Source organism: Eptatretus burgeri, chromosome 9, assembly GCF_056783735.1.
Source record: "Eptatretus burgeri isolate ZD-2024b chromosome 9, Ebu_testis_v1, whole genome shotgun sequence".
In the NCBI taxonomy this organism is placed as follows: Eukaryota; Metazoa; Chordata; class Myxini; order Myxiniformes; family Myxinidae; genus Eptatretus; species Eptatretus burgeri.
Window position 1 is genome coordinate 42201808 of NC_140969.1, and position 26603 is coordinate 42228410.

Genomic DNA, 26603 nt, shown 5'->3' on the forward strand with positions numbered 1-26603 from the left:
CCACCATGCTTCACAGTGGGGATGGTGTTCTTTGGGTGATGTGCTGTGTTGGGTTTGCACCAAACGCAATGTTTTGTATTTAGGCCAAAAACTTGCATCTTGGTTTCATCAGACCACAAAACTTTTTGCCACATGGCTTCAGAGTCTCCAGAGTGGTTTTTTGGTTACCTCAAATGGGACTCAAGGTAATGGCTCTTTGAGTAATGGCTTCCTTCTTGCCTTGATACCGTAGAGGCTAGACTTGTGGGATGCTTGGGATTGTGTTGTCACGTGCCTACAGTGATCAGTCTTTGCCATAAAGGCCTGTAGCTCTTTCAATGTTGCCATTGACCTCTTGATGGACGACCTGGTCAGTCTCCCCCTTGTTTGGTTATCCAGTTTGGAGGGACAGTCTGTTTTAGGCAGTGCCTTGGTGGTACCATATGCATTCCACTTCTTAATGATTGTCTTGACTGTTCCAAGGGATACTCATGGCCTTTGAAATATTTTTTTCTACCCATCCCCTGATCTGTGTCTTTCCACAACTTCATCCCAGAGATCTTTTGAAAGCTCCTTGGTGCTCATGGTTGAGTTTTTGCTGTGAAATGTGCAACTCAGCAGAGGAAACCTACAGGAACAGCTTATTTTTTCTGAAATTATCAGAATCGCTATAACTTAACACAGGTGGAGGTCAATTAACTTGGTGTGTAATTTTGAAGGTGATTGGTTACACCTGAGTTACATTGTCAATTTAACCTTGGTCTTCCATGAGCCTTGCTCTTGTCAAGAAATAAAAAGTTTCATTGCGTTAACTCTTTCATTTGTTAGCTTGTGCTCGCGAAGTGAAAAGCGGGGTTAAGCGATCAGTGGCGTACGTATGTCGAACGTACATCGTACGTTCATGTCTTCATTTTGTTAAGAGCATACATCGAAAACCATTCATCAGAGGAAGTTGAAATGCTACCACATGTTACATGACCATGTGATATCATGGTTACTATTGAGGTTAACATAGACCTCATTTTCTGAAATCCTCAATTTTCATCCGATTGACAAGAAATTTGAAGAGGATTTGCATATCAAGTCACTGAATTAAACCACCAACTATTTTTGAGGTTAACATTGGCCAAAAGACAAACATAAGCTGAACTTTCTAAAATTGTCAATTTTCGTCCAATTGACTTGAAATTTGAAGAGGATTTGCACATCCGGTCACTGAATTCAACCACCAACTATTTTTAAGTAAAGAAGTGAAATAAGAATAGTGTTCCAATGTGGAAACAGTGGTCCAAAGCAGAGGAAACCTCCAGGAACAGCTGATTTTATTCTGAAATAATCAGAAGCGCTACAGTTTAACTCGGGTGGAGGCCAATTAACTTGGTGCGTGAATTTAAACGTGATTGGTTATACCTGAGCTAATTTACAACTGCTATTACAAGGCGGGTGGACACTTATGCAATGAAGAGGATTTGCATATCCGGTCACTGAATTCAACCACCAACGATTTTTAAGTTAACAAGTGAAATAAGAAAAGTGGTCCAAAGCAGAGGAAACCTACGGGAATGGCTTATTTTATTCGGAAATAATAGGAATCGCTACAACTTAACACAGGTGGAGGCCAATTAACTTGGTGTGTGAATTTGAAGGTGATTGGTTACACCTGAGCTAATTAACAACTGCTATTATAAGGCAGGTGGACACTTATGCAACAAAGATATTATGCCATGAAGTTAACATATTTCACTTGTTGACAAGTGAAATAAGAACAGTGGTCCAAAGCAACCAAGCCAATACTTGCATCCAAATGCCATGGGGACATCACAGAGCCGAAATAGCATCAATAGCAATTGTCACAACCCTCACCCAATGTGAGAACAGTTTTCTCATGGTCGCTATGGGTAACCAAAACATGTCACCATCCATTGCTTTTTAGACTTGAGAACCACACAATCAGCAGGCATAACCAATAATATGGTGTAATTTGGCAAAAGAAGGAAGGAGTGTTTGTTGTGACGTAATTTATTCAATGATAATCAACAAAGAAACAAGTACTGTAGTTCCATTTATTTTTGAAACAGTACAGTACGTGGCACTGACTTTAATTTGTGGAGCACTTAACAAGATGATTTTAGCCACATGGAGAAGGGAAGCAAAAAGATGGACTTAACAAGGTGCCTTCAGAACTTTGAAGGAGGGAAACAGATTGGAGAGTTCAGCCTTAAGAGTCACCAGATTCTTTTTTTTCTCTCTTTTGCCTATCGATGGACACACTTGTTACAGGCATTATGACTTGGTCTAAAGTTGCATTGGTGAGGTTCACCACCTGTGAAGAGCAGGCGATTTGCTTGACTGCAACGGCTTCACCACAAGACTCTGTGTACCAGGCAGAAAGGATGAATGGGGTAGCTGCAGACATGGTGGGACAAACCCGTACATGAGTAAGAGTAGGCTTATTTTCAACCTGTCTCAGACAGGAGATAGAAAGAATTGTTCATTTCACATACTGATCACCTTCAACAGTCGTTTTCTTGGTAGAAGCTGATTCTGGAGCACATTTCCAAGCTGACCACTGAAGAGAGGTCTCTACAGGATATGAAAATGGATCCCTACCCCAAAAAATAGACAGTACACATTTTTTTTTGCAATGATTTCTTAACACCAGTTCTCAAAAGTACTTTTCTGTCTTAATTGCTTCATGAACATTTATGCAACACAATGCTAACTATTTCTTTAATCCCTAAAGTATGTATAGTGCGAGTCCTAAACGTGAGCTGAGTTGCCAGTCTTGAAAACTTGGATGTCCCAGAAACTTGGATGTCCTTGAAAACTTGGACACAGTGCAATCAAACGCCCTTGGTATCATTTGACATGCGTTGATATCGTACCACACTCCAAGAACTGCTCTTCATTCAGTGGAGACAGGTTGATGGATATTGCCTATCACCTATATTGCCTATCATCTCCCAGCTTGTAACTGAGCTAACGCAGAACACTAGCCTTTACAATTAACACTTGTTTACCATTTTCTGTAACACAGGCTGCTGGGGCTCCAAGCTATCCCATAGTTGATTGATTTTGCTTGTTGGTCCTTTGATTTTGTTTAACAGTAGATAAGAGACAGCAGAAACATGAAAAATTGGTAAAGCGGTAGGTGGTAGATTTGGTTTAAAAAATATAATATGTAGTCTACTATATAAATTCTTTCATCCCCTCTTCCTGTGCAGGCTGGAGTTCCTCAAGGTAGCGTTCTGGGCCCTGTTCTTTTTCTGGTTTTCATCAATGATCTCTCGGACTCTCTGGAAAATCCTCTATTTCTCTTTGCCGATGACTCAACCCTCTGCCGTACCATCTGTCATCCCTCAGACCGGCAAGCAGCAGCTTCTTCGCTCACTGCAGATCTGGATAAAATCACAAACTGGTCCAACACGTGGAACATGTCTTTCAATCCAGACAAATCTCACACTCTCACTATGTCTCTTCGAAAGGACCGTTTACAAACCCCCCCATCCACTTTCTCAACAATCCTCTGGAAGAAGTCTTTTCTTTCAAGCTTCTGGGTCTCACTATCTGCCATGACCTTTCCTGGGAAAGTCACATTTCCAACCTTGCCTCAAAAGCCAGTCGCCGAATGGGAATCCTCCGTCGTGCAAAGTCCTTCCTCGGCCCTCTTGAGCTCCTGACCACTTACAAAGCTTTTGTCCGTAGCCTGATGGAGTACTGCTCTCCCCTCTGGGCTGGTGCTCCTGCCTCCCACCTTTCTCGACTTCACGCTGTCGAAACCAGGGCTTTTAAGATCATTGGCATCTCCCGCAATGAAGCTGAGTCTTTGGGCCTCTCACTCAATCACCGCAGGTTGGTCGGTGGTCTTTCTGTCTTCTACCGACTCCTCTCCAGCCTTGCCCCCCTGCTCTCTCTGCGATTTGTCCCAACCACATTTCCACAGGGCGCTCAAGGTCCGCCAACAACCCCTTCTGGTAAAACTACCAAAATCACGAATCACTGCTCATCTTCACTCTTTCATTCCTCTTTTTCCCGCCTTTGGAATAAACTTCCTCACTCTATTCTTTCCCATTCTTCCCTTCAGGCTTTCAAAACAGCTGTTCACCACCACCTCTTATCTTCCCCCATCCAAATCCTCGATCTTTTCTACCCCCGATAATCCACCCAAGCCCACTTCCTTCAATTCTCCTGCTTTCCTTCCTGAAAGTCCCTTTAATGTCCATCTTCCCCTCGCCATGTTCCCCGTCCCATCCCCATCCCTCTCCCTTCCACAGTTCACCTGTGTCTGTTCCCCAATGTTTTGTCCCTTCCACTCCCGCCCCTCTTGTCTCATGCCTCCTTGCTGTGAGTTGTGTGTTAGCTCTCATACGAGCCTCGACCAAGGTATACAAAAAAAAAAAAAAAAAAAAAAAAAAAATTGGTAGAGTTGGTACCCATCATGTTGGTACCCATAACCCCTGATTTCTTCTATCATCTTATATGTTATTTCCGAGTTTGTGGTTTCGTGTCGCGCTATCTTCGACTTTGTTCTGCGCTCGAGTAACGTGATATTCGGCTTACATTATCTCAAAAACCATACTCGGTGCATGGTACAAAAAAAGTAAATAAAATGGTTCTGAAACGGTGAAGTCGTATTCCACTTACTGCATTAAAGTAAAATTACTACTGATACTCTGCATCAGTTCCTTTCTCAAACACACCCACCCCAACATGTCGCGCAGAGCGCGGGTTATGCTCGTGTACTTTATCTGATGTTTGTTTGATGATGTCCCACTGTTTCACACTACTCTAAGCCTTCTCCATATGTTGTCTTGTATTTTCATGAGCCTTGAAATATGTAGATTAATATTGACATACAGGCCATAAGGGCTAAAGACATAGTAGCAAACCTTTCCAAGTGTGGGTTCATGAGTATCAGGACAGGAATTTGACATTTCACCAGGGTACCGGTAACAACTTGCCTACTTTTGACAAAAGACACCATGCAACCTTTACTATCCACCAAATAATGCAGGCAGATAGGTCTTGAAATTTAGGGATGGTGCATTTGTAGTGTGTGTGTGTGTGTGTGTGTGTGTGTGTGTGTGTGTGTGTGTGTGTGTGTGTGTGTGTGTGTGTGTGTGTGTGTGTGTGTGTGTGTGTGTGTACACAGAGATGGATCCTTAGCTGGAACCAGTGGCTGTCGTACTTTCAGGGACTTCTTCACTCGCACTTACATCGGCGACCCAAGCAGCACTTCCAGTGCCACCCGGGGACATTGAGCGTAGTTGACGAAGTCCCCCGGATGCAGTGATAGTGCTGCTTTGGCCACCCGTATAAGTGTTTCTAGAGAAGGCCCAAAAAGCATGATGACCATGGGATGCAGCTGAGGATGGGGGACGGGACACTGATCAGTGGCATGCTGTTTAAGTTAATTTCTATATTACAACAGGTGGGTCTTGAGTTTAACAAATGGGTGCTGAGTTTAAAGGTCAAATCTAAAGCTCTCCAAATCCATATGAATGGAAGTATGTTGATAATTTACATGCTATGTGAACATCTTATCTCCCCACAAGTAAGAGGTAGAGTTTATTTCTTTCACCAACTTATGCTGCCGATCACCCAGACCCATATGATCTGCCAGCTCAGACCTATATTTTCTTTTTCATAAAGGTGTATTTCCATTGAACACAGAGAGTTTTAGTTTCCTTATGAATCAGAGAGATGCATTTAGCAGTGGGTAGTTCTGTCTTTAACAGATTGCAAATAAGATAAAAGTTGCATTTTGACTTTAATATCCTCTTTCCTGGATACAATTCACAATTCAGAAATATAATTCTCTGTGTAATGAATATGTCAACAATGTATACAGTATGCTTGGCAGAAACCCCCTGTTGGTCATGACTTTTACAGGAAATGTGGGTGCAGCACATAGGCTCATGATTGCCATAACAGTTTTGGGGTTTTATTTGGATGTTATCCCTCAAATGGGATGGTTTGCCATGTGAACTCTTAGCAGTGAATGCATTTGGTGGCCAGTGAGTCTGATGTGAGTCCATAGATCAATCACTTTTTTAATGGGGGGTGGGGGTTTATTGGCATAATAAAATGTAAATTGGTAAAATATCACATCGTCATACAAGGAGATTAATGTTCTTTGATTGGTGGATTTAAAAAAAAATAACTTCATTTGGTGTGTGTGATGCAGGTGATTGTTGGTTCTTGGCAGCCATTGCCAGTCTCACATTGGATAAGAAACTTTTCTCAAGAATCGTACCTCTCTGCCAAAGTTTCAGCAAGGATTGGTCATATGCTGGCATATTCCGCTTTCGGGTATGTGGTGCACAAAAAGTATAACATATTTGTTTATACAGTTATACCATTGTATTGTAAATTGCACAATGATATTTTTTCAGATATTGTTTGTGAATGTATTTATTGATTTATTTCTAAAGCTTGGTGTTGGCTTAACTGTTAAGATGGCTTGCTTAAGATCTTTGGGTCTTGAGTTTGAGCTCCTGTCATGCTGTTAAGCAACACCAGGTGAGGTCACTCAGCCTGTCATCCTTCTGAGGTCGGTAAAATGAGCACCAGCTTACTGATATCAGGTGGCACTGTATGATGCAACCAACCAGTTGCCACAGGCTGCAGATGTACAAATTAATAATATATATGTATATATATATATATATATATATATATATATATATATATATATATATATATATATATATATATATACATTTGCAAATGAACAGCACCATTTTCATTGTGATATTCATAATTTGGAAGTTTGAGCTGTCGATAGCAGCATCACCATGAAAAAACATCAATGCTGTTCATGCAATCAACATTTTTGAGTGGAGTTGTATTATTTTGGGAATCATAACCAGACTAAAGATAACTTGGAGGCATGTGTCATTTGCATATGTGCAAAGGTGTATCCCATGGGCCATTAGTGTGAAATTGTAAATTGTGGCAGCTTATGATTCCTTTTTCACATGTGAAAACCTGACATTATTACCTCTCTTTAGTCATTTTTCACAGAGATAAATCGGTGTTGTTTCAGTTTTGGCGTTATGGGGTGTGGTTTGAAGTTGTCATCGATGATCAACTGCCAACAATCAACAATAAACTGCTGTTTGTGAAATCGAGAGAAAAGAACGAATTCTGGGGAGCACTTCTGGAAAAAGCTTATGCAAAGTTAGTCCCACAGATGCTGTTCAGACTCCATCTGCCTTGATTAAGCCGAACGCACATTTCCTATATCCTTATAGATTACTTCCAGATTTATGCCTAAAGAAACATGAGACATGCAAGGCTGGCTATGCCCTTGAAATAAATCGCATTTAAAAGTGTGTGTGTGTGTGTGTGTGTATGTGTGTGTGTGTGTGTGTGTGTGTGTGTGTGTGTGTGTGTGTGTGTGTGTGTGTGTGTGTGTGTGTGTGTGTGTGTGTGTCTGTGTGTGAGAGATATTTCACTCTCCATTTTCTTATATCAACATTTAATTAGGGTATGTGGATCATATGAAGCTCTAAGAGCTGGGCACCTCACTGAAGCATTGGTCGACTTCACTGGTGGTGTCAAGGAACACATCAAACTTATCAAACCTCAGCCTGACCTCTGGTCATATCTACACAAAGCTGAAGAGGCTGGTTCCCTGATGGGTGCAGCAACGTACCATAGCCCCCAGCTCATCCGCCGACCAGGAGCTCCACAACTTCCATGTTGGCATCGACGCCTTGAGGCTGTGGAGTTTCCAGAGGAAAAAACTGCTGAAGGTCTTGTTCTAGGCCATGCATATTCGCTCACTGGCTTGGAGAAGGTAAAATAGTTTATAAATACAAGAGCCGTGTGTGTGTGTGTCGATTGTTCTCAGATACTGAAATTTTGTTTGCTATGAAAACATGAGAAGAGAAGGGATGTAGATAACAGAACTGTAAGAAGTTATAGAAAATGAAATAAAAAAGAGAATTTTGAAGGTTTAGCATCAGTGGAGACTAGCTTAAGTATTTATTGCCTCAAGAGAATCCATTTTCAAATCCTTTATTTTGAGCTTGTTTGATCAAACACGTGTCATGGCAGGTGCAACACAAGGGGCGTGTAGTGGAGTTGGTGCGATTACGGAATCCTTGGGGAAAGATAGAGTGGAAAGGCCCATGGAGTGATGGGTAAGTATTTGTTGGAAAGATTATTCTGGGCTGTCTATGTATTGTATAAGACATGTTTCAGCAATTTTAGACTACCATGCAATGCTCCATAATTCTGAACCATCACCAATAATTATGTAATGATTTTGAGACTAATCCGAACCCTAACTGATAAAATTGAAACTTATGATATTAAATATTCAATTGAATATAAAAAAAATTGAATATTCACGATGGATGTTATTATTAGAAATGGTGTTGTTGAGAGGAAACCATTTTTACATGAGTAACATTAAAAGCTATTTGCTCAGAAGAAAATGCCAAATCGGGCAACCATTAAGGCGCTATCACACCTTGACGATTTAGCCAGCGTATGCCCGACGTATGAAAAATTTGGCTAAAACGCTGGCACACGTCGAATACGTTATGGGTACGTTTGTTTACGTTAAGAGCACACTAGCATACGTCGTAGTACGCTGCCATACGTCGTAGTACGCTGGCATTCGTCGTAGTATGCCGAGCTGTTAGACAAATTTTCCATGCTTGAAATTTTCCGACGTATGCCAGTGTATAACTCACACGTTCTGCATAACGCTGGCCATAAGTTGTAGGCACGTTATGCGATCGTTGACACACGTCGACACACGTTACTTGTAAGTTACTCATAAGTCGAAACACGTCGAGGTAATGTTTAGCGTCAGTGTTCCAGACTCCCTGTTTTTTTTTTCTTTTTTCTTCAGTATGATGGTGATGTTAACACTTCAATTTCTAGTGCGGTTATAATATAATGTAATTAATAGGCTGCCACTCAACGATTAAAATCATAACCACACTAGAAATCGAAGTGTCAACATCACTGTCATACCGAAGAAAAAATAACCAGGGAGTCTGGAACACTGATGCTAACCATTACCTCGACGTGTTTCGACTTATGAGTAACTTACAAGTAACGTGTGTCAACGATTGTGTAAAGTGCCTACAACTTATGGCCAGAGTATGCGGAACGTGTGTCATACGTCGAGTATGTCGAGAAATTTTCAACATGCTGAAAATTTGTCGACGTACTCGGCGTACTATGACATATGCCAGCGTGCTCTTAACGTATACAAAACTTACCCATAATGTATTCGACGTGTGCCAGCTTGGTTCGGCAAATTTTTCATACGTCGGCATACGCTGGCTAAAACGTCAAGGTGTGACAGCGGCTTCACACTTCGATGTCTAGTGCGGTTATGATTTGAATCGTAGAGCCGCAGCCTATTAATAGCCTACGCCACGTGATCATCGGCGATACGCTGCCACGCGCTATGCATAAGTTCGGCTATCGTTGGGCATAGGTTGTAAACGCCAACAACACGCTAAGCATTCATTGGTATAAGTTATCTATATGTGATTGAAACGTTCTGTGTACGTTACTAATACGTCATGCCTACGTCCAAAACTTTTTTAAAAACATCAATCGTTCAGCGTACGCCAGCGTTTTACATACATTTTGATACCTTGCCATATGCTGTCTAAATGTAAAGGTGTGACAGGGCCTTTAGATGGTTTCAGACTTGGTTATGAAAAATATGGGGTGTGTGGGGTGGAACAATTATATGGAGGAAGGCAAAATAGTGGGGAAACTTAGCATAACAATTGTGCATTTTGTGAGGAAAGCACCAAATTTAGCACACAAGTAGCCTAACATATGATGACAAATTTGGATATTGGACCATCTCAAATTCAGCCGATGATGGCTGTGGCAGCCATTTTTCAAAATGGCTGCCAGTGGTTACTATAATTTCACTCTAACATTGGTTTGAACATTTATTAAAAGCTGAATTAAGAAAAACATAACCTGTAGCCACCTCAAGTTTAAAGATAGCCACCATTTTGCAAGATGGCTGCTAATTATTTGTCGTACCGGACGACTATCTCACTCATAGAAATTTGTTGTTGAGCATGGTGGCAAACGAATCGTGGGCTGCGTCTGATTGATATGAATACCAACATCGCTGATGTAAAGTCAGTGGTAGTTGAGCATGGTGGCAAACGAATCATGGGCTGCGTCTCATTCATATGAATACCGATATCTCACTCATAGAAATTGATCGAGAGATGTCTGATTTAAATGTTCTGAATCAGTGACACAGTCTACTCTGTTAATATTCTCTCAATTTTGTGAGCACTCTCCCACACAGACACACACACACAAAGCTGTGCATTCAAGTGCGGCCTTTTTGCACTTGCAACGCTTCAGACAGCTCTTCTTGCACTTGCACGATACTAGCTCATAGCAGGTGTGGGCTGCTTTGGGTAGCTTTGTTCAGTGTGGCTCGTACACCCCCTCGTCATTCTTGACCCAGCCCCAGCTGGATGGAGGAGGCAGCTCTGGCGTTGGTAGCAGTGTTTGACCCCACACATGGCCTCCTTGGTAGGCCGGCCTCTTCACATGCTCCTCCAGAGCTGCCTTGGTTGGCGGGATCAGCTGCACATTGTTCTTCTTCGCGAAGAGTTTCTTCCGGGCCTTGTCAATGTCGTTGCACGTGCTGGTTCTGTCATAGAGCAATATGACGAACCTCTCGATGGTGTGCATGACATCGTCTGGTATGCCACTTGGTGCAGAGGATAGCTTCAGCAGTGCATCTGTAAGTTCTGGCAGAACGGTCCAGATTGTCCAAGCAGTCTTCTTACCATGTCCAGCAAAGCTAGATACAGTGTCACACCCAGTCAGAGCATGAAACATTGGGAGTGCCTGTGCCTTCTCTGGTCCTAGGCCAGCTGCTATTTCGTGGGCTGCCAGGTACCGAAAACTCTTCCCAGTGCCGAATGCGAGCCACAGTTCATCTTCTGGTTGCAGTCCCTGGGCCACTGACACAGCCAACACCACAACATCGGTATCAACTGTCTTGATCAGTATCTTGTGGTGACCATGGTTGGCTGCATGGGATGCATGCAACAACATTCGACTGTCAGCTTCTTCGTGGCTGCATGGGGCGAGCAAGGCCAGGTATAGCAGCGGTGGCTTGCTCAGGACTGCCTCTCCATCAGTGATAACCAGCTGCTTGTCATCCTGGTCAAACCACCTGAAGATAGCTTCTGATAGGAACTTGAACAGCTCGGTCTTGTTGGTGTCCACTCGGAGGAAGTTCTGCCAGTTTCCAGGTATAACTGCTGCTCCGACCACACGTCTATGCACTCCTTTTCCACGCTTTGATCTTGCACTGCCTTTCAGTGAATCAACGACGTAGCGGTCCCAGACCAGGTCCAGGCGTGACACAGTCTGAAGCTTTGTTGACAGGTACGGTATGAAGACATCCTGGGCATAGTCATCAAAGTTCTTGGCGACCGCAGGCTTCAGCATCTGGACAATGACTGCCCCATCAAGAACTAGGCTGGTGGTATCAGGAGCCTCTGATTGGGCATTGGAGAACTCTTCAAAACATTTGAGGAGATCACTCTTCGTACCTCGACGGAGACTTTCTCCATCGGAGATAGCTGGAGGACATGCTTGATTCTCATGACGAAAGAACTCTTCAAGGTTTCCATCCCTCGTCTGGCAACCGATGTAGAGCCGTGAGAAAAGTGCCACGTCGTTCCTGAGAGAGGCCAGCTGCTGTTTCCCTTTGCTCACACTTCTCGGGGTGGAAGTGCTAAACACCTTCAGCTTGTTCCGACGAATTGCATCATCAATTGGCTTGGTCCTTTCCACCAGGCATTCTCTGGTGAAAGCCTGGAACTGCTCTTGGCCAATCTTCTTCACATTCCTGACATTCTCAACTGCAGCAGGACCTGCAATTTCCTTTGTGTCAAGGACAACCAGATCCATGCTCTCTTCCTCAAAGGGGTTGCCAAGCTCTTCTATGACGTTGACAAGGGCACGGACATCCTTGGCGAAAGAGGTTTGCACACTTGGTGTCTGGTCGTGATGACGTGTGTCCTCTCGCCTCCCCCAGTGTTGACGGCCATCTTGGAAGTCTTCTATGGCCCTGGCAACTTCTGGCCCAGCAATCATCCAACGCTGCAGGGCACTTGGGTTATCAGTAAGGCCGACTGCTCCACCATCTCTTTTGATGCATGCGTTGTTCTGTTCATGTGCCTGGTCGATTGGGATCGAAGAGAACACGTTCTTCATCTTCTGTACAGTGAAGTTGCCAGCCATAAATTCTCTAGCTACATCTGGGTGCTTCATTGGGAGTACAATCATGTCCCTCGGGTGAACAGGGACCCACCTGGCATAGTGTGTGTGGTCTAAGGCATGGAACCATGGGACCAGTTCCATCGCGGCATCAAGGTACATCGTGAATGAAGCCTGCCACAGAGAACGCACGCAGACCATTACCAACACCTCTAGTTCCAGCACAGTTGCCCAGTACTGAAAGTTGCGAATGTCTTCTCCTCTCTGGTGACACCATTCTTCGAACTCAGGCAGGTCTTCTACATCATCAAAATACGTCATACAGTGGCGTTCATACGCACGGTGTTGCAGGATGTGCAGTGCCGCTGCAGTGATTTGATGAGCTCTTCTTGTGTGGGTGACGTGGGCAGCTTCGCAGGAAGGAGTCGGCTGTCCCTGGCGTTGCAATCTCAGCTTGCACCAAGGCTTATACCCAGCCACTTCCTCGCAGGCAGTCGCCCAGTATCTTCAGGGCGGCCATCTCGATGTGGAGCCCACCAAACATCACTACCATCTTTTCTTCACCATACTTCTCTGGCCACTTCCACTGAATCTGCTTTGCCAAGGCAAACAGTGGCTGGTCCAAGGTGACGACAGGTGGCTGGCCAGGATGCACATGTTCTACAGCATTCTTCACCACATCCATGGAGTGCCGGATCATGGCCACTGTGTGGGCACTGTCAAGGACAATGGAAGCAGGGCGGTGGGGCTGATGGTTCGAGATAACGGCGGCTGGCGACTGGCATGAAACGCTGACCATGATATGTTCTCGTATGTTCCAGTGTTGTCCTCTAGGAGCTTCCTTGCACGCTCTAGCCACAGGTATTCCTCCTCAGTCTGCTCCTTGAAGTCTTCTCTGGTCAAGGACACCACTCTAGTAGCTGGAACAGACAGGTTTTTCATGCTGGTAGTGACTGGGGGCACATCAGTATAGTAGTGTGGCAAGTGGCCGACCATCCCCGAGCTAGCATCTCTAGATACACCAACGATTACAATGCTTCGGTCCACTCCTTCGCCAGTGAAAGAGGGGTGCTGGAGGAGGGAGATGGCTGTACCATGGAAGGACTCTTTCGCTGTCGTTGAACTGGGATTGTGGTCAATATTGTCTGGCTGATGTTGTGAAGACATTGCTGCGCATCTTTGGGGGGCAGACCACTTGTTCTCTGTGAAACAGTTGGCAGGCACTGTTCCCCATCTGAGCCGAGAGCTCGAGAACACGGGCATATGAGATGCTCATGCCCAGGTGTGACAACCTGTCTACTTCCTCCCTCTTTCATGTGTGAGCATGCAACATCATCCCTACATATGTGAGAACTGGGGTCTCCTGTGCAGCACTGTGTCTGGCAGTTACAGGTCCTGTGGTGCGATGTGCCCGGTTGTGCTTGATGCAGTTAAACTTCAGCATCTGGGCAATGGCAAGTGCTGCAGGGGTTGTGTCTGCCATCTGATCCGTAATGCTGGGACCCTCTAGGACCATGCTTACCAGGGCAAGCAGCAGTGATGGCACAGATTCTCCTTGGCATCCTTCAGGGAATCTGTTGAAGGGCTCAGCTTCTTCAAACATGTGGCGGCGCATGGTCTGTGCAGCACATGCAAGATGGACCGCATCATTATCACTGTCCAGATCACAGGCCTTGATGACAGCAGCCCCAATGTCTTCTTCAAATACCAGCAGGACGTCTCTCCCCTTTGTGTGTGCGCGCATGTCAGGGAAATGGGTAAGGAGTCTGCTTGAGTTGTGTGGAGTGGACCCTTGTGTGGAGCTTAACCCCGAGCTGTTCCATTCTGGACTGATAGAGCTCTACGAGATTAGCTAACTTGCACACCGGTGCTGTCTCCTCATCTGGCCTAGCTTCTTCTATGTAGAGGACCAGTTCGGCGAAGACAATACGTGATACTTCTCGCTCCTTGTCTTTGTTCTTGGTCCCTCAGACTGGGTCTTTCTAACACGGTTGTGCAGCACTGATAAGCACTTCTTATGGTACAGTACTTGGCGTCCTGGGCGACTATGTCCCAGGCACTGAGTCGGCTGAGCAGTTCTGTGTCTTCAAGAATGGCTGCCCAGTCTCAAACTTTACTGTCCATTTGAAATGTTGCAACTTCGTGAACACCATCGGTTCCCGCAGGTTGTCTGCAGAAGAAACACTGGGCTTCTTGGGCCTTCTCTGTACTGGATGATCTTGAATGAAATCTGGTGCGTTTGCACGCATCTGGTACGTCATGGATCTCTCCTTCTGTCATGAGTGTTCGCTTTTCTGCCCTTTGCAATTTTGTATTGTTATATTTGAGCTTGCATGTTTGATGGTACAAAGCATTGTTTGCAACCATGGCCACTTCAATGCCCTTCGTTGAGTCTTACCAAGTGAAGTGTACCTGGAAGTTGGCCAAGCTCACTGAATCTGATCAAATTGGCTGTGAGTGAACTGTACCCACTCCCAGAGTCTTTTCGCTTGGACTGTGAAGGATATGTCAGAGACTCTGCTTTGTCTTCTTGGCAAATGATACACAGCTTCCAGTTAGTCTGAGTTGGGTGCGTTGATGTTGATGGGACAGGATGCTCAAGGCCAACCAATTGGAAGCTCTTGGACATGGTCAAGTTGTTCAATGTTACACTAGGTATCTTCTGTTCATCAGCAACCACCACTATCAGGATCTGCAATGACACAATGCAGGATAAATTAGTTATGAATTAAACCGGTTTTCTCATAGCCCATAGTCATAAATACTATTGCCACTTGTAAAATCTTCTACAGACGCTGTTGACGGCACATAAACAATTCACACCCATCATCTGAGTTACATGGCTTCATTCCCAATATGACCGAATTCATCCATATTTAGGTTACTTCGAGCTAATGTGCTGAGATGTGTTGCGATTGACTGTAAGAGTCAATAAAAACGCAGTTTCAGAAAACGGAAGGGTTACTCAACAAATTGACCAAAACAAATTAGCTTAGCCATGAAAATGGAAACTAGAATGGAAAACTACTTACAAATGGTTTGGCATTGCCGTCAATTGAACGAAGATAACCCGAAAACTAACGAGTTATCATGGTAAAGATATCTCGCCAACACGCCGGTACGAAGAGAGAACTTCCTCACTCAGTAGCAAACTGGAACTGGCGCCGTGAAGGCAGAACGGAAATACATGCAGAACCTCGTAACCCGGTAATCCGTGACTGAGATAATCCTATGACCAAACTGCACCCCGCAAACCAAACTCAACTTGATGAACTACGGTTAACAATGGGATAGCATAGACAACTCTATGGGCACAGAACAAAATAACAATGAATCGAATCAACAAGTGTAAGCTGGCAACTCAACCGTGCGCGATTCCGGGGTCAATATGCACGCACACCACTTCTACTACCATGTGCCAAGCCAACAGTGCTATGAATGTTTATCATTGGTTTTCATTCAGAATCTGTGTCTTACTAGGACTAATTAGTCCACTTTAACTTTTTTTTCTCAACCAAATCAAATTGTTACTTTCTTTGACCATTATTTGACCTTTATTAGTAAATAAACTTTCACTATCAACCTGCATTCCTCTCCAGTAAAGCAGATGTGTCATAACAGTCACCACAGCAATCAGTGGCTGAATTTGAGATGGCCCAATATCCGAATATGTTCATAATATGATAGGCTCCTAGTGTGCCAAATTTGGTGCTTTCCTCACAAAATGCGCAATTGTTATGCTATATTTAGCTAAGTTGCCCCACTAAAAGGGATGGTGCCTTTGTGATGCAACATTTCTTATAACAACTGACACATCACAGAGTGATTTTTAATAAAAATAGAAAACGAATCATGGGTGAAGAACACAAATCACAGCCATTGCAATAGAACATAAAACATCTTCATTCTTGCCAAACTTATGTTTAATAACAGAATGAATAACTAGTCTTGCTCGTGAAGGCGTGTTGATATTGTAGAAGAAATTCTTAATTCCTTCTGTATATTTGCACGTTTATTCAACATACAAACAAATACATATGCGTATATGGAGTGATCAGAACACAACTTGCTTCAGATATGTGAAACACATGATAAGGTTAAGTCCTTTATGTAGAATCCAGTGAGACATAGTTTTTTTTTTTTTACTTCCAAACACTGGCACCACAGTTTGTCAAGTATTGATATTCCCAGGAGGAGCTCATCTTCAACCTTCGTGCAGCCACCAGCTTGATTTGGTTGTTGAATTGTAGTATATATTTCAAACCCAGATGTGTAGATTCTCTCCTGGCACAGAATGATGCACAGAATGATAGAATGACATCAAACGGCAACCCTTTTGGGTATTTTGATAGATTTCTATAGTATGTAGGTTAAAAGTCAGTCTGCTTCTAACAGACTGGGGAATTTATACTATATTGAGGCAATAAGAGCTTCGTGAATACATCTGGACATTTCCTTAGACCCACATTCCAGTAACACTGAAATCATATTCCCTATCCAGATTGCTGGTGCCTTTTATAAAAACAAATGCCTTAGAAAGCAAGATACCTTTTAAATGATCGGCAATTCTTTTATACTGGATAATGGTTTAAGTTTTAGTTGAAAGACCAACCTGTTCTTAACATCTATACTAGACAGATTCATCATCTTTCAACACAAAGGAAAGATGATTATTCAAATATAAATAGATGCATGATAAAACACATAAAATCATACCATATTTGAGTACATTTTCCATAACAGATTTAAAACAATACATTTATTTTAATATCAAGTTTTAATTGACTCCATTTTACGATTGTTTTTCTCACCCTCAAGCCCATTATGCTAATTTTAGAGAAATTGCATCGACAAGATGCATTGGCAGACAGGTGGGAAAATGGATGAATTTGATGGGATGTAAATTGAGGCATGCTATCTGCCACAGGACGACGTACAGAGAAGCTCTTGTTTCAGGTGTTTACCCTTCTTCTTCGGAGCATCAACCATTTTTTGTTCCGACGAAGCGTTAATGCCCAAAACGTCAGCTTCTCCTTGCTTCCCATGGAAGTTAGCATACTTCGATCAACGTTCTGTTGATTCCATCAACTATAAATAATAACAAGGGTCTAACTTACCGTACTAACAAATCACTCCAAATTGTTGTAGCTGAATGTGAAAAGATAGATTCAAGTTTTTATTTTATTTTATTACATACTCACAGAAAAGTTTGTAAAAATGATGTGCGACCTGTATCTTCACATTTCAGCCTTGAAAACTCATGCGAAAATGAAAATTACGAACAAAAACCTTCATTTAGTACACAAATTGCTCATCCATTTATTTGGGTGGTGTATAGACCGCTGAAACCTCGATTACATACAAAAAGCAAAAACATGCCTAATGCTTATAATGGGAGACCTTTCTGTATTTTCACATGAATCAGCCTTGAAAACTCAGGCTAAAAACAAAATTACATACAAAACCCCTAATTTATTAGAGAAATTGCTCATCCCTTTATTTGGGTGGTGTATAGGCCAGAGACGGCTGCTACCACTATCGTTCCAAAAAATAATGAAAATAATGCAGGTTGTATACATGAAGCAAAAACATACCTTCTGCTTATGTGCATATGTGATATTACATCGTGGTTATATCGCTCAGATAATTCCAATTGCACCAGGCCATGAGCTGACACCAGAGGCCTGAGGCTTACGCACCCTCACAAATGGCGGACAAGTGATTTTTGTTTTTTTCAGGTTACAATTGTGGGTGGAGTTGGGCCAGCTGTCCAACCAAAGGGGTGAAGGCAGTCCATTCACACGTGCATGCATACATAGTCCAAAAACAAACTGGCTTTTATATATACCAGTATACCCACTCCCTGCAGGAGCAGTAGGAAGGGTCCAGTTTTTATCTTCTTTGGGGTATATACTGTAGATTATAGTAGATATAGGCTCCGGTCCATTAGTCTGCAGTGGACGTGATAAGCATAGAATGCCTCAAGGATGTCGGGATTCTTCCAAATTTCTTTCAGTTTAGTGTTAAGCAGCAGTAGCGTCCGTCTGTTTAAAAAGGTAATCATACATGTTTGTGGTTTGTAATATTTTGTACTTCTGGTAGTCCCTTGGAACGCCATGATAAGCTATTTAAACACATTGACACGGCATTTGTCGAAGGAGGAAAAGCCCCTTGGGGAGAGGGGATATTATTAGTATTCATATTGTTTTGTAATAACATTATTATGCTATTATCATTCGTGTTATTATTAATTTATGTTATTAGAAGCGGCCTTGGAAAAATGTCAGGATTACCTATCTTAACACAGATATACACTTTAAGATGGATTTTGCCCAAGGTAGAAAACCTCCTCTTTGGAAGGGGGGTGGGAAATGAAGGCGCTACAACCTCCACCGTGTGACTGTTATTCCTTCTGTTAAGTTTGGTTGTGATTGGATAAGTAACGGCCGAATGTATTGTGGTCAACAAAACAATGAGACAGACACACACCAAATTGCGTATTTCATTGTGATTAGATTATGAAACAAGTTATTTATACAGTATTAAGAGGTTAGGAATATTGTTTGAAATAATCTACCGATGAAAGCTAAAGGCTCATGGCAAATGTAAAAAAAATATATTATTTTATATGAGATAATTTTTTTTATCAATGTTGTTTTATACATTTTATTCACATATATTTAATGATTTATATTTCTCCACAGTTCTACTGAATGGGATGAAATTGAATCACGTGCAAGGAGGTACCTCAGAGTGAAGTTGGAAGACGGAGAATTTTGGCAAGTTAATCATAAGAGCAAGTGATGTTCTCTCTTCGATATAATAAACTAAAAGTATTAAATTTAGCATGGCATTAATGAGTGAGGGAATGACATGAGTGCACATTTCCTTCATATCAATTGCTCCAATGGTACAGCAGCATTTCACATGACATCAATAGGCTAGTATCCTAAAAGTTATGCATTATTTCGCATCTGTTTGACCTACATGTGACATATGTCCACACTTTTGTGGTTGACTATGCCTTTGTCGCAACTTTTGTGGTTGACTAACTCTAACCCTAACCCTAACAGCTCCGCACTAAAATGCTACTGGACTTGAATGTGCTCAATCTTGTCAAATTGTGGAAGCTAACTAAGTGGTTCAGGAGGTAAGAGGCAAATTATAATGACAGTTTAAATTTTAAAATGCAAACATTTTATTAAATGCAACATTTCAATATATATATTTTTTGAAAACAAAGTCGAGGCTCATGGAGGAGCGAGAACACAGAACAGATCACGATGTAACAGAACTAAAGGAACAGCAGAAAGAGGGGGAAAACATCAACAGCATGGTTATCAGAGCGGAGACAGAATTTGCATGCCACCTCGCTGAGGCTTGAACGAATAGTCCTGAGCCACAAGAACACAAATTTGACAAAACAACACAAACAGGTACAGTTTAACATGAAAAATTAGCCATAAACATAAACAGCACCACAAGGATGAAAATATAACAAAAAGACACAATGGATCTGGTCCTGAAAACTTAGCTTTGATGAACTGGCGATACAACATCCATGAGCGCAGACCTGGAACCAGAAGGCCTGTAATTCAATTGTATTTAATTTTGAAACAAGTTATTATCTGAAAAGTTGAATATGCAAGTGAGACTCATATTGAAATTTGAATGACATTTCCTTGATAGCATATATAAGTGTATGCCTGGTGTTGGCTTAATGGTTATGTTGGTGGGCTTGGGATCCCAGGATCCTGAGTTCAAATCCCACTCGTCTATTGAATTAATACCAGGTGGGGTTGACTCTGCCTGTCATCCTTCCGAGGTCAGCAACATGAGTGCCAGCTTGCTGGTATCTTGTGTTGGAGCGGCGACCCATCCAGGGTTGTGCCCAATAGCCAAGGAGACTGCTTTGGCATCACCAACGCTCTGCACAGAGTATAGTCCCAAAGGATGTATCTACAAGTGTGGTCCCTCATTGATGCTACTTAGGAAATGGACTTCTGTTCATTCTGAACACTTCTGAACTGACTGGATGAACAAAAACTCTTCCATCAGTCAAAATAGAATCCTCCACATGGTTGATATTTGCATTGTTGATAAAGAGGGCAAGTCTTGGAGTTTGTGGTTAATTCTGTCTGATTTCACTTCCATTTTTAAGAAATTTGCATCAGCTAAAAATGGCTGTCCTTAAGATCACTTTAGTGTGCAGCCAATCATTTGAAAAGGAGTCAGTGTTTAACGTGTGGACACAGATATAGCATATATGAAACAGCATGTGCATATTATAAATTGAACATGGAAGAAAGCATGTATACATAAAAAAATTATTTGTATAAAAATGCATGCATGTCATTACCCCGTGCACGCAAAGTCAAAAGTGGGGGTTAAGCAATTGGCTCACTTCTATCTGTCCATCCACCCATCCACAAACGTCATTTCATGATTGAGGAACAACTTAATTTCAATAGAATGTTATATTTTGAAAACAAATCAGTATAATAATTAATCAGAAAAACGAACCTGTAGTTTATTTGTACGTTAGCTCTGAATTTGTCCCGATTGCACATGTGCAGAGAGGAGTGAGATAACTTTTTTACTGTTTGCCTGTTTGGTAGTCAAACAAAATTGAAAATTATTCCAAGCGAGAAACTTACAGTTTTTAAGGATGTCATAAAGGACACAAACAACAGGAACTAAGAACTCATGAAATGTGCCGGATAGGGTGGTGTAATAGATATTGCGTCAATGGCAGTAAACTTCTGGAATTTTCTTTTTATAACGACCTTCACAATCCTTATTATATTTAAATTTAATGATACACTTAATATAAGCAATGGAGAACACAAATCGCCGTCTTATTGCTTCCAAAAACCTCCAGTTTTGTAGTATTTAGACATGTTGTACAAGGCAGTGTAAAGGTCAAAGGTGATAAACTTCCTGAATTGTTTTTTAATATGACCATTAAAATTATTTAGTACTTCGTGTTCAGGTTATTTAGCTACCATTTCAATTGACACTGTCAATATCCCCAGGAAAAAGTGTCAACTGCATACATAGTTAATAGATTGAACACGGCGTGTTTAGAGGCCTGTAACTCGTCAATCCAATGTTGTATCAAAGCCAGATGTCTTGGTACCCGATTATCACTGCCAGCAGTTATAAAGTGGCAGTTCTAGTTTCAATTGAATTTATACTTGAACACTGCATGGGGTAAGGTGTTCTATGAACTCTCCAGTTATTAAAAAGCATTACATGCAACGAGCAATATTGTCTGTCATGCAGTTATTGCTGTGAAGGAACATATTTCCACAACTTATAAAAAAGATGTTCACATTAAAAAAAAGCTCACAGGATGTGTGTGGAACATCGAGCAGTATTTCGATTCAGCTCTCCCTGTCAAGTAATCAGATTGGTTGCCAGGCCAATTTTAACACATGTATAAAAACATTTATGGTAATAACTAAAAATATATATTGATGGTAATCATTTGACATGTAACAGAAAATCCAGTGACAGAAAAACATTTATGGAAATCATTTCCCTAACAAGTCAACAAAATTAATAAATAAAAATCCTGTTGCCATACATACATGCTAGTGTTATAGCTATTAACCAATCAACATCATATGAGGACTTGTGTGGTTGATGAACATGGCAGTGTCTGCCTGTATAAAGCAATGAAGGCAACTCCTTCCCCTACCACCCCACCCCATGAAACCTTTCCAAAGTGTACAAATGTTTGTGTTTGCCTACTGTTTAATGCCTAATTTTGCTTTGACATCCTATAGACATGAATATTGGAAAGGTGGTTTTCAGAAATTAGTGAACAAAGGGGTGGTAGGGTACACAACGATGGGGCAATTCCGTATAACTATTATTTTGATGCTTTAGCATTGAGAACAGAAATAATATTATACCTTGCTTTGTTTCCTCCATTGCTTCTCATTTCTGTCACAGTAACTAAGGATTCTGGAGCAGCTTGATTATGCATGAATTAAAGAACAAGGACATAATGACAAAATAGGCAAATTGCATCAAATTATGGGGTTCGACTCACTCGATTTCCTGCTGATTTAAACCATGAGACTCTAATACAGACAACACAACAATTGTGTTCAAAAGTGAATGTCTGCTGTTATTTGTTGCAGGATGACAATACAGGATTTTGTGAGATTTTTCAAGAGAATAGATCTATGCCACCGAACACCAGATAACATTTCTGAAGGGCGCTGTTCCAACTGGAGCCTCACAGTATTCCGAGGAAAGTGGGAAGCTGGAAAGACAGCAGGCGGCTCCTTCAGGAATGTTGGTATGATGAAAATAAACATCGCTAACTTGTAGTAACATTTTTTTGGAATTTTCTTTTCTGGGGGACTCTAGCTACTGGAGTCATATGAATTGTGTATTCATGGATTTTGAGTCTTGGAGTGGCACTTTACCCTCAATAGTTGTTGCCTTGTTGTTCTTTTAATAAGGAAAGTCAATAACTAAAAAAGCAGCCAAATGTTTACAACAATGTTCCATCTTTACTTCTGATATCAGCAACGTTTGGTAAGAACTCTCAGTACCACTTGAGGCTTTTGGAGGCAGACAATGGGGGCCTTTGCACACTCTTCGTGTGCCTCATGCAGGAGCCACGGGATCGCCAGCGTAATCGGTCACCTTATGTCGCCATTGGATTTGCCATATACAAGGCCAGTTCTTATTTTGAATATTGCATTATGCTTTCTGTTCAGCATATATCGTCCCATCATTTGAACAGTTTGTGATTATAACTGAAAATGAAAAAAAATCCATATCAAAATATATAATTATTTTATGTTGTTATATATTTGATATAAAATATTTATATCATTTGAATATGAAGCTAAAAACTCACTTCCATGTTCAAAAGGTTAGCCTTTGTTGCTCCAAAGACTTTCAAACTTTCAGAAAAGAATAGCACCTGTCTATAGTCCGAAGCCCCAAACTTTAAAAGAACCCTTAACTCAAATGCAAAAACCTAATCCGAATGCTAACACTGACTCTAATCGTGAATGCATGTTTTAGAGTGTCATGAAGTAGATAACAGTGAAGCAAGAAAATCTGGATAGAGGTGGGGGGGGGTTCGGTGGTGGGGTTTGGGGATGCCTGGGACATAAATCTGATGCGAAAAGGGAATCGTGTCGAGAAATGATCTCATCTAACGGTACATGCCATTGGCATCCTGACTGAATTACGAAATACTGATGTTAATGCACACTTAAGGACCTATTACTTCCTGCTTTCTAATCACTTTCATGTAAGACAGAAGATATGCATCCATTTCTGGCAGAGAGATTCCAAGGGGCTGAATCAATATTAAGGCAAATTGTAATAAGCTTAAAGGATTGCTTTAATTATATCCATACATCACAATTCAAACTTCTCAAAAGTTTTATTTAATTGCCATTGCTCCAAATACTGTAGTGAACAGTTGCGGATTGTGAAAATGCATCCTAACATGATAACCTATGTTTGTGATGAACCACTTTAATCAACTTAGCAGCACCTGTGGGTCCATGACGGGACCTAGCATGACTTAAAAATATGAGAATGGTCTCATTCCATATGGTATTTTAATTATCCTGGAGACCTAATCAGGAAATGCTATGAGTTTATTGCTTGTATAATAAAGCTGTATTTTCAGAGAAAAATACAAACTAGTCAAGTTGAGTATATTTGATTTCAACATGTTGCGGAAACGTTGGCTCACAAAGGCTGTAAGCTTCATATTGTGAAAACACCTTTAATTAATATTTGTGTTTATTGTTTTCACAGGTTCCAAAACACGTGAGTCAAATGCTTTCTTTTGAGGAAAAAGATTCTCTATGAGTGATCTGGGGAACACTTGGTCAGGTGTCAGCAGTTTATTTAAAGCGGTCTTTATGAAACTTCGGCAAAATTCAGTTTGATGTTATGGATCTCAGTTGCAAATATATATATATATATATATATATATATATATATATATATATATATATATATATATATATATATATATATATATATATATATAATTTCGAGGACATGATGATTATATGTGCAGACTTGCAGTGCATTTGAAGGGATATAGCAACAAAATCTGCCTTGTCTTTAAACCTATGCAAGTGTGGTCATTCACTGGTTAATACTTCATTGATGTTCCAACTCAGGATATTTTAAACAACTAGGAGATTAATTTTTTTACCTTTTTTGTTTTAGTATATTCTGGGTCACTAGAGGTGATCTTATATTAGCAAGAGAGGTAATTATAGCTAAATGCATATGACAAACGAGTATCTTAATTGTAGTTAATTTGTATGAATAGAGGTAAAGTGCTGTTGTTACCTGTTGGTTAGCTTAGCACGTGTGTGAGCATGTATTACATGGGAAGGCAGAACCGACTGGAAGTGATTGTTTCTTTGGCTGCCAGTGCGTGGGAATTAAGCTTTCTTCAGAGTACCTGCAATGGGTGCGTCCAGCAGTCCGCATCCCCAGATATGATGCCTACCGTGAGATGAGCCGCCATTGCCGTCTGCCTCCTGGCAGCTACGTCATCATCCCATCAACAGATGAACCAGACATTGAGGCACAGTTCTTGCTACGTGTGTTCTCCCTCAAGAGAAACTACGCAGAGTATGTCCACATGTCTATGATTTCAATAAGCACACTGCAAGTGAGCAGACACGGTTATTCAGACTTGGAAAAAGGGTATTCAGCCCATCATGCCTACACCACATACATTGCCATCCTGTTTACAGACAGTACGTTTGCTTATGAGTGACAGAAAAGCAGTGAAGTGGAGTATATGGTTTGTCATCTGAATTGTTCAATATAAATGTAAAGATGGGGTGAGGGGGAGATGGTGAGGCTGAGGTTAAACCAATGGGAATATGGTGTAGAAATATATGAGGTGAGTCAAAGGGATTGTACGAATCACGTGTATGAATCTCAACTCTTTTTATAAAACAACATTATTTCCATTTAATATCATGAGTACACCCACTCCCGATGGGAGCGGAAGGAAGGGTCATGTTATTATCTTCTCTGGGGTATATATAGATTACAGTAGATCGAAGCTCAGGCCTCAAGAACGTTGGGTTTCCACCTTTTCAGTTTAGTGCGAAACAGCAGTCGTGACTGTTTAATAAAGGTAATCACTCGTGCTTGTGGTTTGGAATATTTTTTTTACTTCTGGTTGGGGTGCCCCACAAAACGCCATGATAAGCTAATTTATACACGTTAACACGGTGTTTGTCCAAGAAGGAAAAACCCCTTGGGGATTATTAGTATTAGTATTGTTTTGTAATATCATGAATATTATGCTATTATCATGAGTGTTGTTATTACCTTTGTTATTAGAAGCAGCCTTGGAAAAAAAAAACATAATTAGCTATCTTAAAGTTGATATACAGAGTGGAAACCCCCCTTGGGGAGGGGGGCAAATGGAATCGCTACAACCTCCATTGTGTGACCATTAGTCATCCTGTTAAGTTTGGTTGAGATTGGATAAGTAAAGACCGAATGTATTGCGGTAAAAAAAAAACCATAGGCAAGTAGACGGAGAGACAGACAGCCACCAAATTGTGTATTTTGGTATGAAGTCTGATATTTGGGAATCTATCATGTTTCCTTTAACAGATTATTAAACCTTACTCTTGCAACACAAACCTTTGGCAGTTGTAAGAATATTTCTGTTAAAAACCTTGGTGATGACTTGTTGGAACAAACACCTCTTCTCAACACCTTTTGTCTCCATAACATTCTTGCTTGATTTAAAAAATCGAAGAAAAAGGAGTTTGTCAATTTGCAAGACTGAATCTCATGAAATTAATCATATGATCCAAGCTAAATATAGATATGAGATCAGAATATGCACGTAATGGTGGTCTTAATTGTTATTTGACTACTTTTCTTCAAATATAATTAGAAACTGCAGTCATTTGTTGTTGTTACCTCAAATACTCATCTTTAATTCTCACAAAAATGCCAGAAAGTACTTCTCATGTTTGTTTGTTTTTTTGTTTTTTAGAAAATCTGGAAGCGGATTATTGTAATTGCATTGTTCCCAAAAATACACAAAGGTGTGTTGCACAATCTGACCGCTGAGTTGAGGTTATTATACCGTCCAGGTCGGGTTACTGCAGATTTAATTGAAACCCCTGAGACTACATCAAGAGCAGGTCCATCATTAGAGTCTGTAGGGTGGTGGTTGTGGATTATTGCATTTGTCATATTGCAGAGAATAAGGTGGTTGTGTGACATCATCAGACATTATTAAACATTGTGTGATATTACTTTTTCAACGTGAGTATAGAACGAAGGAAAACCTTTTAAAAGCACACTGTTCTTTGGATGTTCCCAGGGAAACA

At 41.3% G+C, this 26603-nt stretch overlaps 2 protein-coding genes across 2 annotated transcripts in view; one reads left to right on the forward strand and one right to left on the reverse strand.

Annotated features, from left to right (window-relative positions):
- LOC147020018 (calpain-1 catalytic subunit-like) overlaps window positions 1-26603 on the forward strand; it is a 59844-nt gene that overhangs the window by 12250 nt on the left and 20991 nt on the right. Inside the window, exons 3-9 of the mRNA XM_085893773.1 lie at window positions 6167-6291; window positions 7028-7161; window positions 7471-7783; window positions 8044-8129; window positions 18933-19007; window positions 24454-24496; window positions 24596-24867. Coding sequence (XP_085749899.1) covers window positions 6167-6291; window positions 7028-7161; window positions 7471-7783; window positions 8044-8129; window positions 18933-19007; window positions 24454-24496; window positions 24596-24867 — 1048 coding nt within the window. The remainder of the gene's footprint in view (window positions 1-6166; window positions 6292-7027; window positions 7162-7470; window positions 7784-8043; window positions 8130-18932; window positions 19008-24453; window positions 24497-24595; window positions 24868-26603) is intronic.
- Window positions 9796-11554, reverse strand: LOC147020019 (uncharacterized). Its single transcript, XM_085894945.1, has one exon. It carries the CDS (start codon window positions 11452-11454, stop codon window positions 10417-10419), a length of 1038 nt encoding a protein of 345 aa, XP_085751071.1. The 5' UTR covers window positions 11455-11554; the 3' UTR covers window positions 9796-10416.